General features: G+C 45.5%; 1 protein-coding gene across 3 annotated transcripts; it reads right to left on the bottom strand.

The window, feature by feature from the left end:
• Window positions 1-5,759: 5,759 nt before the first annotated feature.
• Window positions 5,760-9,874, bottom strand: sox7 (SRY-box transcription factor 7). Of its 3 annotated transcripts, none has more exons than XR_011473775.1 (3): window positions 9,364-9,874; window positions 6,030-7,555; window positions 5,760-5,986 (listed from the first exon to the last, which is right to left on the bottom strand). XR_011473775.1 is itself a non-coding variant. In XM_024013808.3 (2 exons), the coding sequence occupies exons 1-2, from the start codon at window positions 9,593-9,595 to the stop codon at window positions 6,387-6,389; spliced, it is 1,401 nt and encodes a 466-aa protein (XP_023869576.1). In that variant the 5' UTR covers window positions 9,596-9,874; the 3' UTR covers window positions 6,029-6,386. The 3 variants fall into 3 exon arrangements, 1 of the variants encoding a protein (XP_023869576.1); XR_011473776.1 differs by having other exon boundaries at window positions 6,075-7,555; XM_024013808.3 differs by lacking the exon at window positions 5,760-5,986 and having other exon boundaries at window positions 6,029-7,555.
• Window positions 9,875-12,231: the final 2,357 nt, after the last annotated feature.

Genomic DNA, 12,231 nt, shown 5'->3' with positions numbered 1-12,231 from the left:
GCTGGGGGAGGACTAGGGTTAGAGGCTGGGAGACTAAAGGGTTAGGGGGCTAGGGGAGGCTGGGGGGACTAGGGGGTTAGGCTGTGGGGATGGCTAGGCTGGGGAGACTAGGTTACGCTGGGGAGGCTGGGGAGACTAGGTTTAGCGGGGGCTATGGCGGAGCTCGGGGAGACAGGGTGCTGGGAGAAAGGGTAGGTGGAGGCTGGGAGCGAGTAGGAGCTGGGGGAGACTAGGGTTAGCTGAGGCTGGGGGGACAGGTAGCGGGGAGGCGGAGAGGTTAGCTGGGGGCTGGGTAGGTCTGGAGCGGGGGAGACTAGGGTTAGGCTGGGGAGACAGGTGGGGGTGGGGGGGCGGGGGGGAGGGGGGGGGCTGGAGGCTGGGCGGAGACGAGAAGGTTAGGCTAGGGGAGGCTGGGGAGCTAGGGTTAGGCTGGGGAGACAAGGTTAGGCTGGGGGAGCTGGGGAGACTAGGTTAGGCTGGGGGAGGCTGGGGGAGACAGGGTAGGCTGGAGCTGGGGAGCTGGGGGAGGATAGGGAGACTAGGGTTAGGCTGGGGGAGGTGGGGAGACTAGGTTAGGCTGGGGAGGCTGGGGGAGACTAGGTTTTAGGCTGGGGGAGACATAGGGTTAGGCCTGGGAATGGGAGGCTGGGGAGCTGGGAGGCTGGCGGGAGACTAGGGTTCAGGCTGGGGGAGACAAGGGGTTAGGCGTGGGAGGCTGAAGGGGAGACTAGGGTAATGGCTAGAAGGACCATGAGTCGGAGCTGAACATAGGGATTAGAACTTGGGGGAGCCTGGGGGAGACTGGTTAGGCTGGGTGGGAGACTAGGGTTAGGCTGGGGGAGGCTGGGGGAGACTTACGTTGGCTGGGGGAGGCTGGGTAGAGCTGGGGTAGGTGGGGAGCTAGGGTTAGGCTGGGGGAGCTGGGGAGACTAGGGTTTAGGACTGGGGCGAGATGGGGGCGGGAGGCTGGAGACAGGGTTAGGTGGGAAGGCTGGGGGAGACTAGGGTTAGGCTGGGGGAGACCTAGGGTTAAGGCTGGGGGATGCGTGGGGGAGACTAGGGGTTAGGCTGGGAGGGGAGGCTGGGTTTAGGCTGGGGGGAGGTATGAGGGAGACTAGGGTTAGCTGGGGGAGGACTGGGGAGACTAGGTTAGGCTGGGGAGGCGGGGGAGACTAGGGTTAGGCTGGGGAGGCTGGGGTTAGGCTGGAGTTAGCGGTGGAGTGGGGGCTGATTAGGCTGGGGGCATGGAGCTAGGCTGGGTGGAAGGCGGGAGCTCTAGGCTAGGGGGGTTGGCAATGGTGAGGCTGGAGTAGGCTGGAGCTGAGCTGGGTAGGACTAGACTGGCGGCTGGAGTTAGGCATGACTAGGCTGGGGAGCTGGAACTAGCTGGGGAGGCTGGCTGGACTAGGCTGGGGGAGGCTGTTACAGAGCCCTACACTCAGAAAAAATGGTGCTATCTCGAACCTAAAAGGGTTATCCGGCTGTCCCCATAGGAGAAAACTTTGAAGAATCGTTTTTGTTCCAAGTAGAACCTTTTTGGGTTCCGTGTAGAACCCTTTCCACAGAGGGTTCTACATGGAACTGAAAAGGGTTTTTACCTGAAACCATAAAGGGTTCTCCTATGGGGACAGTCGAATAACTCTTTTTTTTCTAAGAGTGTACTCTGACCCTGTAGGTGCTGAGGCTGAGGCTGCAGTTACAGACTCCTGCCTGGGGCCAACCGTCTCCCCCTAACACAGCCGTAACGGGACCTTTGACAGAGCCAGCGAGCCTGCAGGAAGGACATCGAATGATCCCAGTCCTGTCAGAGTGAGCACAGTGGCCCCGCAGCTGTAAACTCTGGCATTTGATGAATGTTGTCATTCCATTGGACTTAATCAGATTCACCAGGAGCAAAGTGCTGTAGTGTAGGGAATCTACCTCTCAAATAGCACCCTATTCCCTATATAGTGCACTACTTTAGACCAGCKAAATGGCACCCTATTCCCTATATAGTGCACTACTTTAGACCAGAACCCTATGGCACCCTATTCCCTATATAGTGCACTACTTTAGAACAGCCAAATGGCKKCCTATTCCCTATATAGTGCACTACTTTTGACAAGGGCCGATATAGGGAATAGGGTATATGGTGCTACTGGCGACAACCCCTGGGAGCTGTGTGGTGCTGTGTAGTGTAGGTTTATTGTACTGGGAAGGAGAATCCTAACTGGTTTATTTGTACTGGAAGAGTCCTAATGGTTATTGTACTGGAGAGGAAACCTAACTAGTTGTTATGAAGGAGAATGCTAACTGTTATATGTACTGGAAGGAGAATCCTAACTGGTTTATTGTACTGGTATGGAAGAGAATCCTAACTAGTTTATTGTACTGGTACTGGGAAGGAGAATCCTAACTATGTTATTGTACTGGGAAGGAGAATCCTAACTATATTTACTGGGTAGGAGGAAAAATCCTAACTGTTTATTGTACTGGTACTGGGAAGAGAATCCTAACTAGTTATTTTACTGTGGTACCGGAAGAGAGTCTAACTAGTTATGTACTGGGAAGAGAGTCCTAACTTGTTATTGTACGGAAGGAGCGTCTAACGTTTTTACTGGGTACTGGAAGGGATCCTAATAGGTTATTGTACTGGAAGGAGAGTCCTAACTGGTTAGTAACTGGGTTACTGGGAAGAGGTCCTAAACTAAGTTTATTGTACTGGGAAGGAGAGTCTAACTATTTATTGTACTGGGAAGGAGAGTCCTAACTAGTTTATGTACTGGTACTGGGAAGGGAGTCCTAACTAGTTTATTGTACTGGAAGGAGAGTCCTAACTGGTTTATTTGTACTGGTACTGGGAAGAGAGATCCTAACTAGTTTATTGTCACTGGAAGGAAATCTCAACTGTTATTTACGGGAAGGAGCTCCTAACTCAGGTTATTGTACTGACGGAGCGTCCTAACTAGATTGTACTGGGTACTGGGAAGGAGAGTCCTAACTGGTTTATTGTACTGGGAAGGAGAGTCCTAACTGGTTTATTGTACTGGGTACTGGGAAGGAGAGTCCTAACTGGACACACGTGTTTAACTATAAGTCTTGTGGTCTTGGAAACAAACATTCTTTCTTTGCAGAGGTCAGGTCATAATATCTGATATCAGAGGTCAGTTCAGACTGATCTGACAGAGTAAGAAGTCGGTGTCCGGCTAGCCGTGTGTCCACGTCCGTGTGTGTGTCTCTTTGCCTGTGTGTGTGTGGCCGAGGGTTGTTGAGCCAGCCAGCCAGCCAGCCAGCCAGCCAGCCAGGTCGACAAGGCACCCCGATAAACACATTGGGTGTAAGAAGGTCCTGTTTCCTCCTCTCTATCCTCCATACCGACCAATGGGTTCCCTTCCCCTCTGCTCCCCTCTGTGTCTGTGTGTGTGTGTACGCTCCCCTCTTCACTGCTGCGGCCCAGCCGACCCAGCCAACCCCAAACATCCTGATACTCAGGTCTTATCAGTCAGGAAACACCGCTCCGCAGTCACATCCTCTTCACGGGAGCACGACTCAGCTGGTCCCAAAAAAACAACAACGTTGGAAGACCCGTCGAGCTAAAGTGCCAGACTTCAGGATTTGTCAAAAGCCCCCTGAATTCCTTTTATCAGAGAGAGAGAGAGAAGAATTCAGGGAGGAAACTAAAGCAAAGGGCAGAGAAATGAGGAACGTTTTAGAAACAGTCAATGATCAGAGAAATGAGGAATGTGTCAGAAACAGTCAATGATGCAGATTTATTTGTTTATTAATTTCACTGTACAACTACAGTTTATAAAGAAGAGGGAGGGAGGGAGAGAGAAAAAGAGGGAGAGAGGGAGAGGAGAAAGAGGGGAGGAGAGAAAGAGAGGGGAGGGCGAGAGAGAGAGCGAGGGAGAGAGGGACGGAGAGAAAGAGAGGGATAGAGGGGACCACGAGTAACAACGAGGTTTCAGGCTTCTTGGAGGGGCCCAGTATAGTCCGAGCAGGCATTGGTGACACACTCCTATCAACATCACAGACCAAATAATATGACCAGTAACCAGATTTCCTCTTGGTTACTGCTTGCAGCAACAAAAAAACAATGCTGAGATCATTTCATCATTCACAAAACTGTTTTTTGCCCTCAATGCAATAAAATACTTAATATAAGCAAACAGTTGTCTTTTGAAAAGTAGATGTCTTTCTCTCCTTCTTTCTTAATTAGAATATAATATATATATATATATATATAGTACCAGTCAAAAGTTTGGACACACCTACTCATTCAAGGGTTTATCTTTATTTTTACTATTTTCTACATTGTAGAATAATAGTGAAGACATCAAAACTATGAAATTACACATACCTTCATGACCTTCATGTCGTCTTAAAGTAATGATGGACTGTAATTTCTCTTTGCTTATTTGAGCTGTTCTTGCCATAATATGGACTTGGGTCTTTTACCAAATCTTCTGTATACCACTCCTACCTTGTCACAACACAACTGATTAGCTCAAACGCATTAAGAAGGGGAAAAAAATCCTTTTTTTTTTTTACTTTTAACAAGGCACACCTGTTAATTTAAATGCATTCCAGGTGACTACCTCATGAAGCTGGTTGAGAGAATGCCAAGAGTGTGCAAAGCTGTCATCAAGGCAAAAGGTGCCTACCTTGAAGAATCTCAAATATAAAATATATTTTGATTTGTTTAAAAGAAAAATGGGTTACTACATGATTCCATATGTGTTATTTCATAGTTTTGATGTCTTCACTATTATTCTACAATGTAGAAAATAGTACAAATAAAGAAAAACCCTGGAATGGGTAGGTGTTCTAAAACTTTTGACTGGTACTGTATATTTGAGTATTATTAGTATTATGCAGTATTATACCAAAACGATAACAAATATTTTGATACACCTTGATGTTAGTCTGTGCATGTCGGCGTGTGGTTATATCCAAGTTGCAAATATTTTTATACAAAAGTGGAACTTTTATTTTAAATTAATTAAATTTCACAAAACTAAAATCAGCATACAGTAAATAGTTATCATCATTGCTATTTTCATTGTAAAGATTATGATTATACATTAAGTACTTCAAAATAAAAAGTATATAATGTATTTATCTTCATGATACACCGTGGCAGCGTCTCAAAATTGGTCATAACTAGTTTATTTTACTTGGTACTGGGAAGGAGAGTCCTAACTGTTGTGCACCCTATTCCCTTTATAGTGCACTACTTTTGACAAGAGCCTTATGGTTCCTGGGCAAACGTAGTGCACTATATAGGGAATAGGGTGCCATTTGTGTGACACAGGCAATGTTGTCTAGGAGAATTGTATAAGAAATATCCAGCTAATCTTCATTTACTACTCAACTACTGAGGTAAAACTCCCAACTAATGTTGGGTAACAAATAATAAACATTCAAAACAGAAATAATTCATAGTAACAGCATTACAATAATGTATTTAGGTGAAACATCAAAAGTACTTCAATAAACGATAAGAGCCTCTGAGCCTTACTGGCGACACGTTAAGACATTTTACAACCACGACTCAAACTGTTATTCTCTTTTGGAAATAGACAGATAGAAGTGACAAACGAGTGCTCGATGTGAGCATCCCTGAGGTCTCTCTCTATATATATATATATATATATATCTTTCTCTCTCTGTATCTCTCTCTCTCTCTCGTGCGCTCTCTCTCTCTCTGTATCTCTCTCTCTGTATCTCTCTCTTCGTGTGCTTCTCTCTTCTCTCTCTGTATCTCCTCTCTCCTCTCTGTATCTATCTCTCTCTGTATCTACTTCTCTCTGCATCTATCTCTTTCTCTCTCTCTAGGCCCCAAACAGTCATAATGCTATGTGATTGGTCCTGCTGTCGACCCTCACCCTTTCCAGCCCATGGCCTCTACCTAGGGCCAAAGATATCAAGCATCTCAGGGTAAGAGCTATAACATAGGAATCAGTTTAGTCTTTAGATGAATCAGATTACATGGCCCGGGGGGGACCTGATCCTAGATCATAATGAACAGATTACATGGCCGGGGGGACCTGATCCTAGATCATAATGAATCAGATTACATGGACCGGGGGGACCTGATCCTAGATTATAATGAATCAGATTACATGGACCGGGGGGGACCTGATCCTATATCATAATGAATCAGATTACATGGACCGGGGGGGGGACCTGATCCTAGATCATAATGAATCAGTTACTATGGACCGGGGGGGACCTGATCCTAGATCATAATGAATCAGATTACATGGACCGGGGGGGACCTGATCCTAGATCAGCACTTCTACACTGAAACGCTTGAGACATATGTCCCCTGGTCAGTTCCAGGTGTGACGACGAGAGCGGCGGGCGTAGGCATGGCAACCAGGTAACTCGACAACCCGTCCTGTCTAAGAGATGCCGTAGTTGTTGTAGTATGCTGCCGTGGCGTCCGCCAGCACAGAGATCAGGCTGGATTCCCCGACGACGCTGCTCTCAGAAGACGGAGCTGATGCCGATGTCACCTGGATGTGACCTGTTACCGTCATCCCTCCTCCTCCTCCTCCTCCTCCTCCTCCTCCTCCCTGTTCGGAATGGAACACCCCCACCCCTGCTGCTGCCGCGCCTGCCGCCGTCGAGTTCAGGTACTGGTCGAACTCATCACGGTCGACCTCCCCTAGAAGCTCTACCTGACTCAGCTGGTCCAGTGTCTCCAGTGGACCGTGGTTCTGGTCATGGTTCTGCTCTGGAGGAGGAGAGAGCTGACCCAGGTGGTGCTGGTGGTGGTGACCCGGGGAGAGGTGCCCCAAGTGGGGGTGATGGTGGGGCTGGAGACCCGGGTGGACCTGGAGCTGGGAGGACCAGGAGGATGGGTTGTAGTAGGACAGAGGATGCCCAGGGATGAGGCCTCCGGACTGGGCCTGGGACAAGTGGGAGAGGTGGGTCAGGTGGGAGTGGGAGCCACCACAGTGAATGGAAGTCTGAGTGGGMGTGTAGTCAGGGTGGTAGGATGAAGGACTGAGGCACATGGGACCCCCACCTCCACCTCCGGGGGTCTGACCCTGACGGTGCTGGTGGCGCTCCTCGGGGGAGGAGACGGACGAGGAGGAGGAAGAGGAGGAAGGATAGTAGGAAGGGTGGTCGTGGTCCAGAGCATGATCCAGYGGGGACATCTCAGGCGGGGTGGGGAGGCCGTAGGGATAGGTGTCGAAGCTGTTGGAGCTGGAGCTGGACGGTACATCTCTGAAGGATCTAACCCCAGGAAGAGGCCCTGGGCTGGGGGAAGAGAGGGTCGAGAACCCAACACCTCCATCACCACCACTAACCCCATCCTCGTCCTTATCCAAACCCAAGGGGTGACAGAGGCCCCGGGGGTCGGACAGGGCGTTCTGGTCGGGGCCCACCAGGCTGCCCAGCAGGAAGCCGGGGTCCACGCGTTTACAGATGCGCTTCAGCTGCTTCTTCCGGCGAGGCCGGTACTTATAGTTGGGGTAGTCCTGCATGTGCTGCACGCGCAGCCTCTCGGCCTCCTCCACATACGGACGCTTCTGAGAGGGGGTCAGGGCCTTCCACGACTTGCCTGGCATGAAGAAACAATAGGACATAGATAATAAATGGAATCTACAATAGTCTTATTAATCAATAATAATCTCTCGCTTATTTAATGATCGATTTCAAAACTTTTAAAAAGACACATTAGTTGACTTTAACATCAGTGTGGAAAACACAGAGCTGCTATTAGTTTTAACAGCCACAATTAGGGCTAATTGTTAAACGTTCAATAGAACGGAATTTGTAATCCATTAAAATGTTTGTGGAACAGCCAAGATCACCAGAATGTGCCGGAGTTTCTACATTAGCACGTATTTTCTTGTTCGATGGAGGTTATTCTTTTGAAGGATGTACAGAGTAAAAGCTCCTGGAAAACACAACGGTTACATGTTGTGTTTTGTTCATGAGTTATTACAGTTATGACATGGTCGCGTTCAAATGAAAAGCACGTTCAATTGTTGAGAAATCTCTTGAAGATAATTTATGAACATCTAAGTGATATCGGATCTAATTTGCAAAAATATGTCTTTACTGAAGGGCGTTTTCTTCTTTTGAAGGAATTTAACAAAATTATATTTCCCTTCCATGGTTTATATATAAATAAAGTATAAACTSTATCTCATGTTGATCCGTTGTATCTGTGTTTCATGGAAAAAAGGTAGCCTAATTGGTTTTGTCAATTTGAGTCCACACAAAAACTCACTGAAGAACTCGTTCCCTTAAAAATTATAAATATTTATTTGAAATCTAAAACCATCACATATTCTCAGAAGGTGGAGACTACTAGCAGCCTAAAATTGAAAAAAATGCATAGTTTAACACACATAACAAATTGTTAATTTAATCTGGTTGAAACGAATTTATTCACCATAGTCCGTGGTGGAAGAGTTGTGCATTAACAGAAAATAATAGCATCATAATAGCAAAGGGGATTTTGCGATAGCATACCTTATCCTGATTTTTTATTTTTATATATAAGTCCATGTAAAAACTTTTTAACTGAATAAATTTTTTAAAAGGAATACTGCGTTAGTGGAAAACATTTCTCTATACTGACACTGTAATACGGGCTACAATTTTTCCTGGCAAAGAGGAAAATAATTTAACTCATTCAATAATTTGAACGAAATAATTAACTACCAGCTATACCAAAAGGTAACCCAATTTTAACGAAAAAGCAACAAATAAGTCAAAATGCAAGTCTTTATGTTGAGCCTTAAAAGCGCATCCCCGCCAGTTCAATAGGAATGGATAGGGCTATGCTTTCAAAATGTATCAAAATTAGCTAATATATATTTACATTTAACTGGCTAATATAGTTTGTCTGATTTGATGTATTTTATGAGCGAAATATAATTGTGAGTGACGGAAAACAGACAATAACGAAGAGCAAGGACGCGCGTTGAGATTTACGCACTAATCCAAGTGACCCACAGGCCTCTTGATAAACTACCTCAATTTAAGATAACTTTGTGCAATGAGATTGATTGTCTTTTAAATCGAATTAGCGACGTCCACTCATTAATTTACTGCCACAAAGTTTTCGTGAGGAGTTTATTTCAATTTTTTTTTAGGGCATAGCCTTTAATATGCTCAAGAAACGAATTCGTTTATATTTTTTTGATCGATTATAGTTTCTTTATAGACTTCAGGCTAAAGTTGAATACATATTTTCTCATCTCAACTACCTTGAAAAGTTGTAGGCTAGGAATAGCTCTGATTTGACATAGCCCAACTTTTGGCAGAGTCTGGGTATTGCGTAATAATAATAATAATATCCTAAATATTGTATCTATAAAAATGAAATATTTCCGTAAACATAAACGTTAATCTCACCCAGCATCTTACTAAGCTCTGCGTTGTGCAGGTCTGGGTTTTGAACAGCCAGGCGCTTCCTCTCATCTTTGGCCCAGACCATGAACGCGTTCATGGGCCGTCTGATGCGCGGCTCCGACGCCTTGTCCACGGGAGTTCTGTGTGAGCCATGTCCGTCGGGCACGTCCCCATCTCCCGCCGAGCACTCAAAGCTCTCCGGCCAAGACGAGTACGCGCTGATCAATGCAGCCATTCTCGCGCTCTCCGCGCTCCTCTCTCAACAAAACTTCACTTGCTCTCAATTTACTAGACGCTATTACAGTGGGATGTGCCTTAAGAAATACGTTCCATAAGATATATATAACCTTTTTTTAAAGAATAAAGAATTGGTTTGTAGCGAACTGACTCAACAACTGACTAAATTGGTTGAGCTGTAGGTTAGAAGTCTAAGCTAGAAGTCTGGTTGCCACTTTTGGTTATGAGAAGCACCGTGTGTGTGTATGTGTGATTTCTGGATCTCCTCCTATGAGGTTGTGATTCAGTGTTTGCTTGCGGTTGGAAGGCAAACAGCTCCTTTATATTTGAGCAGCAGGTTCCAACAGCAGCCTCAGAGGACTCTCAGCTCCTCCTTGATTGCAACTTGAAACCTGCCTTCGAGAAAGAAAAGAGAAAAAAGGGGAGAGGGACATTTCAGCACCATTTAKTAATAAATCACGTCATACAACAAAAACAGCTTTAATAGGCTATCCCTAATGACAGTAATAAAAGATCAAGTCCTAATTGGTTCTTAGCTGTCATCTTAACTGTCATTTTATAGAATATAATAACTTTTATTTCCCCCCTAAATGGCATTACATTGCTTTAGATTTTTTTTTCTTTTCTTTTCTTTCTAATTATTATATTATTCATATTATCCTAATTTAGGTTCTCTTGACAGTGATGTTTTTTTTCTTTAAACCCGTAAAATAATTAATAAGACAAATAGAAAAGTTTCCAACACATGTCAATAATCAGAGGGGTTGGGTTTAATGCAGAAGACACGTTTCAGTTGAATGCATTCAGTTGTACAACTGACTAGGTATCCCCCCCCCCCCTACCTTTCCCTTAGATGCTTGGCGCGAGATGTTGGGGAAAGACCTCCATTAAGCTGTAGGAAAGACCCTTTCCGTTCGTCTTGACTTTCATGACTTCAAATGACGTAGTAAAAGGTGATCTGTCAATTTCTCCAGCCTGGTTTCTAAGGATATATCTCACCTGAAGAAGTGTATGTAGACTAATCATACCTGCTCTTCTTCATAGCCTAAGACACAGTTTACGCTTGAAAATGTGGTCGGAGGCGCCTTATGTAATTGAGGAGCCTCCGGAGGCAGCAGAGGCCAAATTGAGCTCTGTACCGCAGCACCCTGCCCTCTCAACTTTTGCTACAATGCAGAGGGTTCTGTATAGCTCCACATTGACATGATTGGTTGACAGTATGTGAGGACGGACGGTCCTGTAATAAACACAAACTCACTTCCTTGACAACTTCCTTGACAACAGTTGTATCGCCGTAAATGTTGTATCGCCGTAAATGTTGTATCGCCGTAAATGTTGTATCGCCGTAAATGTTGTTTCGCCGTAAATGTTGTATCGTCGTAAATGTTGTATCGCCGTAAATGTTGTTTCGCCGTAAATGTTGTTTCACCGTAAATGCTGCACGGCCAACGCAGACGTCGGATTGACCGTTCAGCGCCTTTTAAAGGCAAGCTTCATCAAAACCTCGCCAACCTGCCGATTAATATTATAATACAAAGGATATATTATAATGATAATTAATTATTCAAGTGACATCAGTCTAGTAAAGTTCTGGTTCTCTCTGTAGTGCCAATTAGGTCTCAATAAGATGTCCCTAATCCTGTCTCAATATCCTAAAGCATGGACATGGTTTGGAGACTCTGAACCTCATATATATATATATATATATACACACATTTATCACGTTGAAAGAATCCAAATCAAAAAGTGTATCAATCAAGCAAAGTAGTCTACAATCTCCGACTGTAACGGCTATCGTCTTCCTCTTCCTCGGACGAGGAGAGGAGAGAAGGYTCGGTGGACCAATACGCAGCGAGGTATGATGACATAATGAATTATTTGAAAAGACGAAGACTGACACGAACTATACTTGGAATTTACAAAATAACAAACAACGTAGACAGACCTGATCATGGAACTTACATAAAACACGCAGAACTCACGAACAGGAACAGACTACAATAAATGAAACGAACAACCAAAACAGTCCCGTGTGGTGCGCAGACACAGACACGGAAGACACAGGAGACAATCACCCACAAACAAACAGTGTGAACAGCCAACCTATATATGGTTCTCAATCAGAGGAAAACGTCAAACACCTGTCTCTGATTGAGAACCATATAAGGCTAATTACAAGTGACCTAAACAATGTAACACAAAACATATAATGCCCACCCCAACACACGCCCTGACCCTCTAAACATATACAAAAATAACATAAAARAGGTCAGGAACGTGACATAACCCCCCCCTCAAGGTGCGTACTCCGGACGCACTACCAAAAGTCTAGGGGAGGGTCTGGGTGGGCATCTGACCACGGTGGTGGCTCAGGCTCTGGGCGTGGTTCCCATCCCCTCTTAGTCACTACCCGCTTTCGTAGCCTCCTCAAAATGACCACCCTCCTAGGCATTGCACATGGTAATCTTAGGCTTTGTGGTGTTGCGCTTCTGAAGCCCATGGAAACCCATTTCATGGTAGCCTCCCGAACAACAGTTATTGTGCTGACGTTGTATCCAAGAGGCCAGTTTTGGAACTCGTAGTGAGATTGTGCAACCGAGGACTCAGACCGATTTTATTCACATTGCAACCACA

The sequence above is a fragment of the Salvelinus sp. IW2-2015 genome, linkage group LG21 (assembly GCF_002910315.2).
Source record: "Salvelinus sp. IW2-2015 linkage group LG21, ASM291031v2, whole genome shotgun sequence".
Taxonomy (NCBI): domain Eukaryota; kingdom Metazoa; phylum Chordata; class Actinopteri; order Salmoniformes; family Salmonidae; genus Salvelinus; species Salvelinus sp. IW2-2015.
This window is presented reverse-complemented; position numbering and strand designations above follow the sequence as displayed.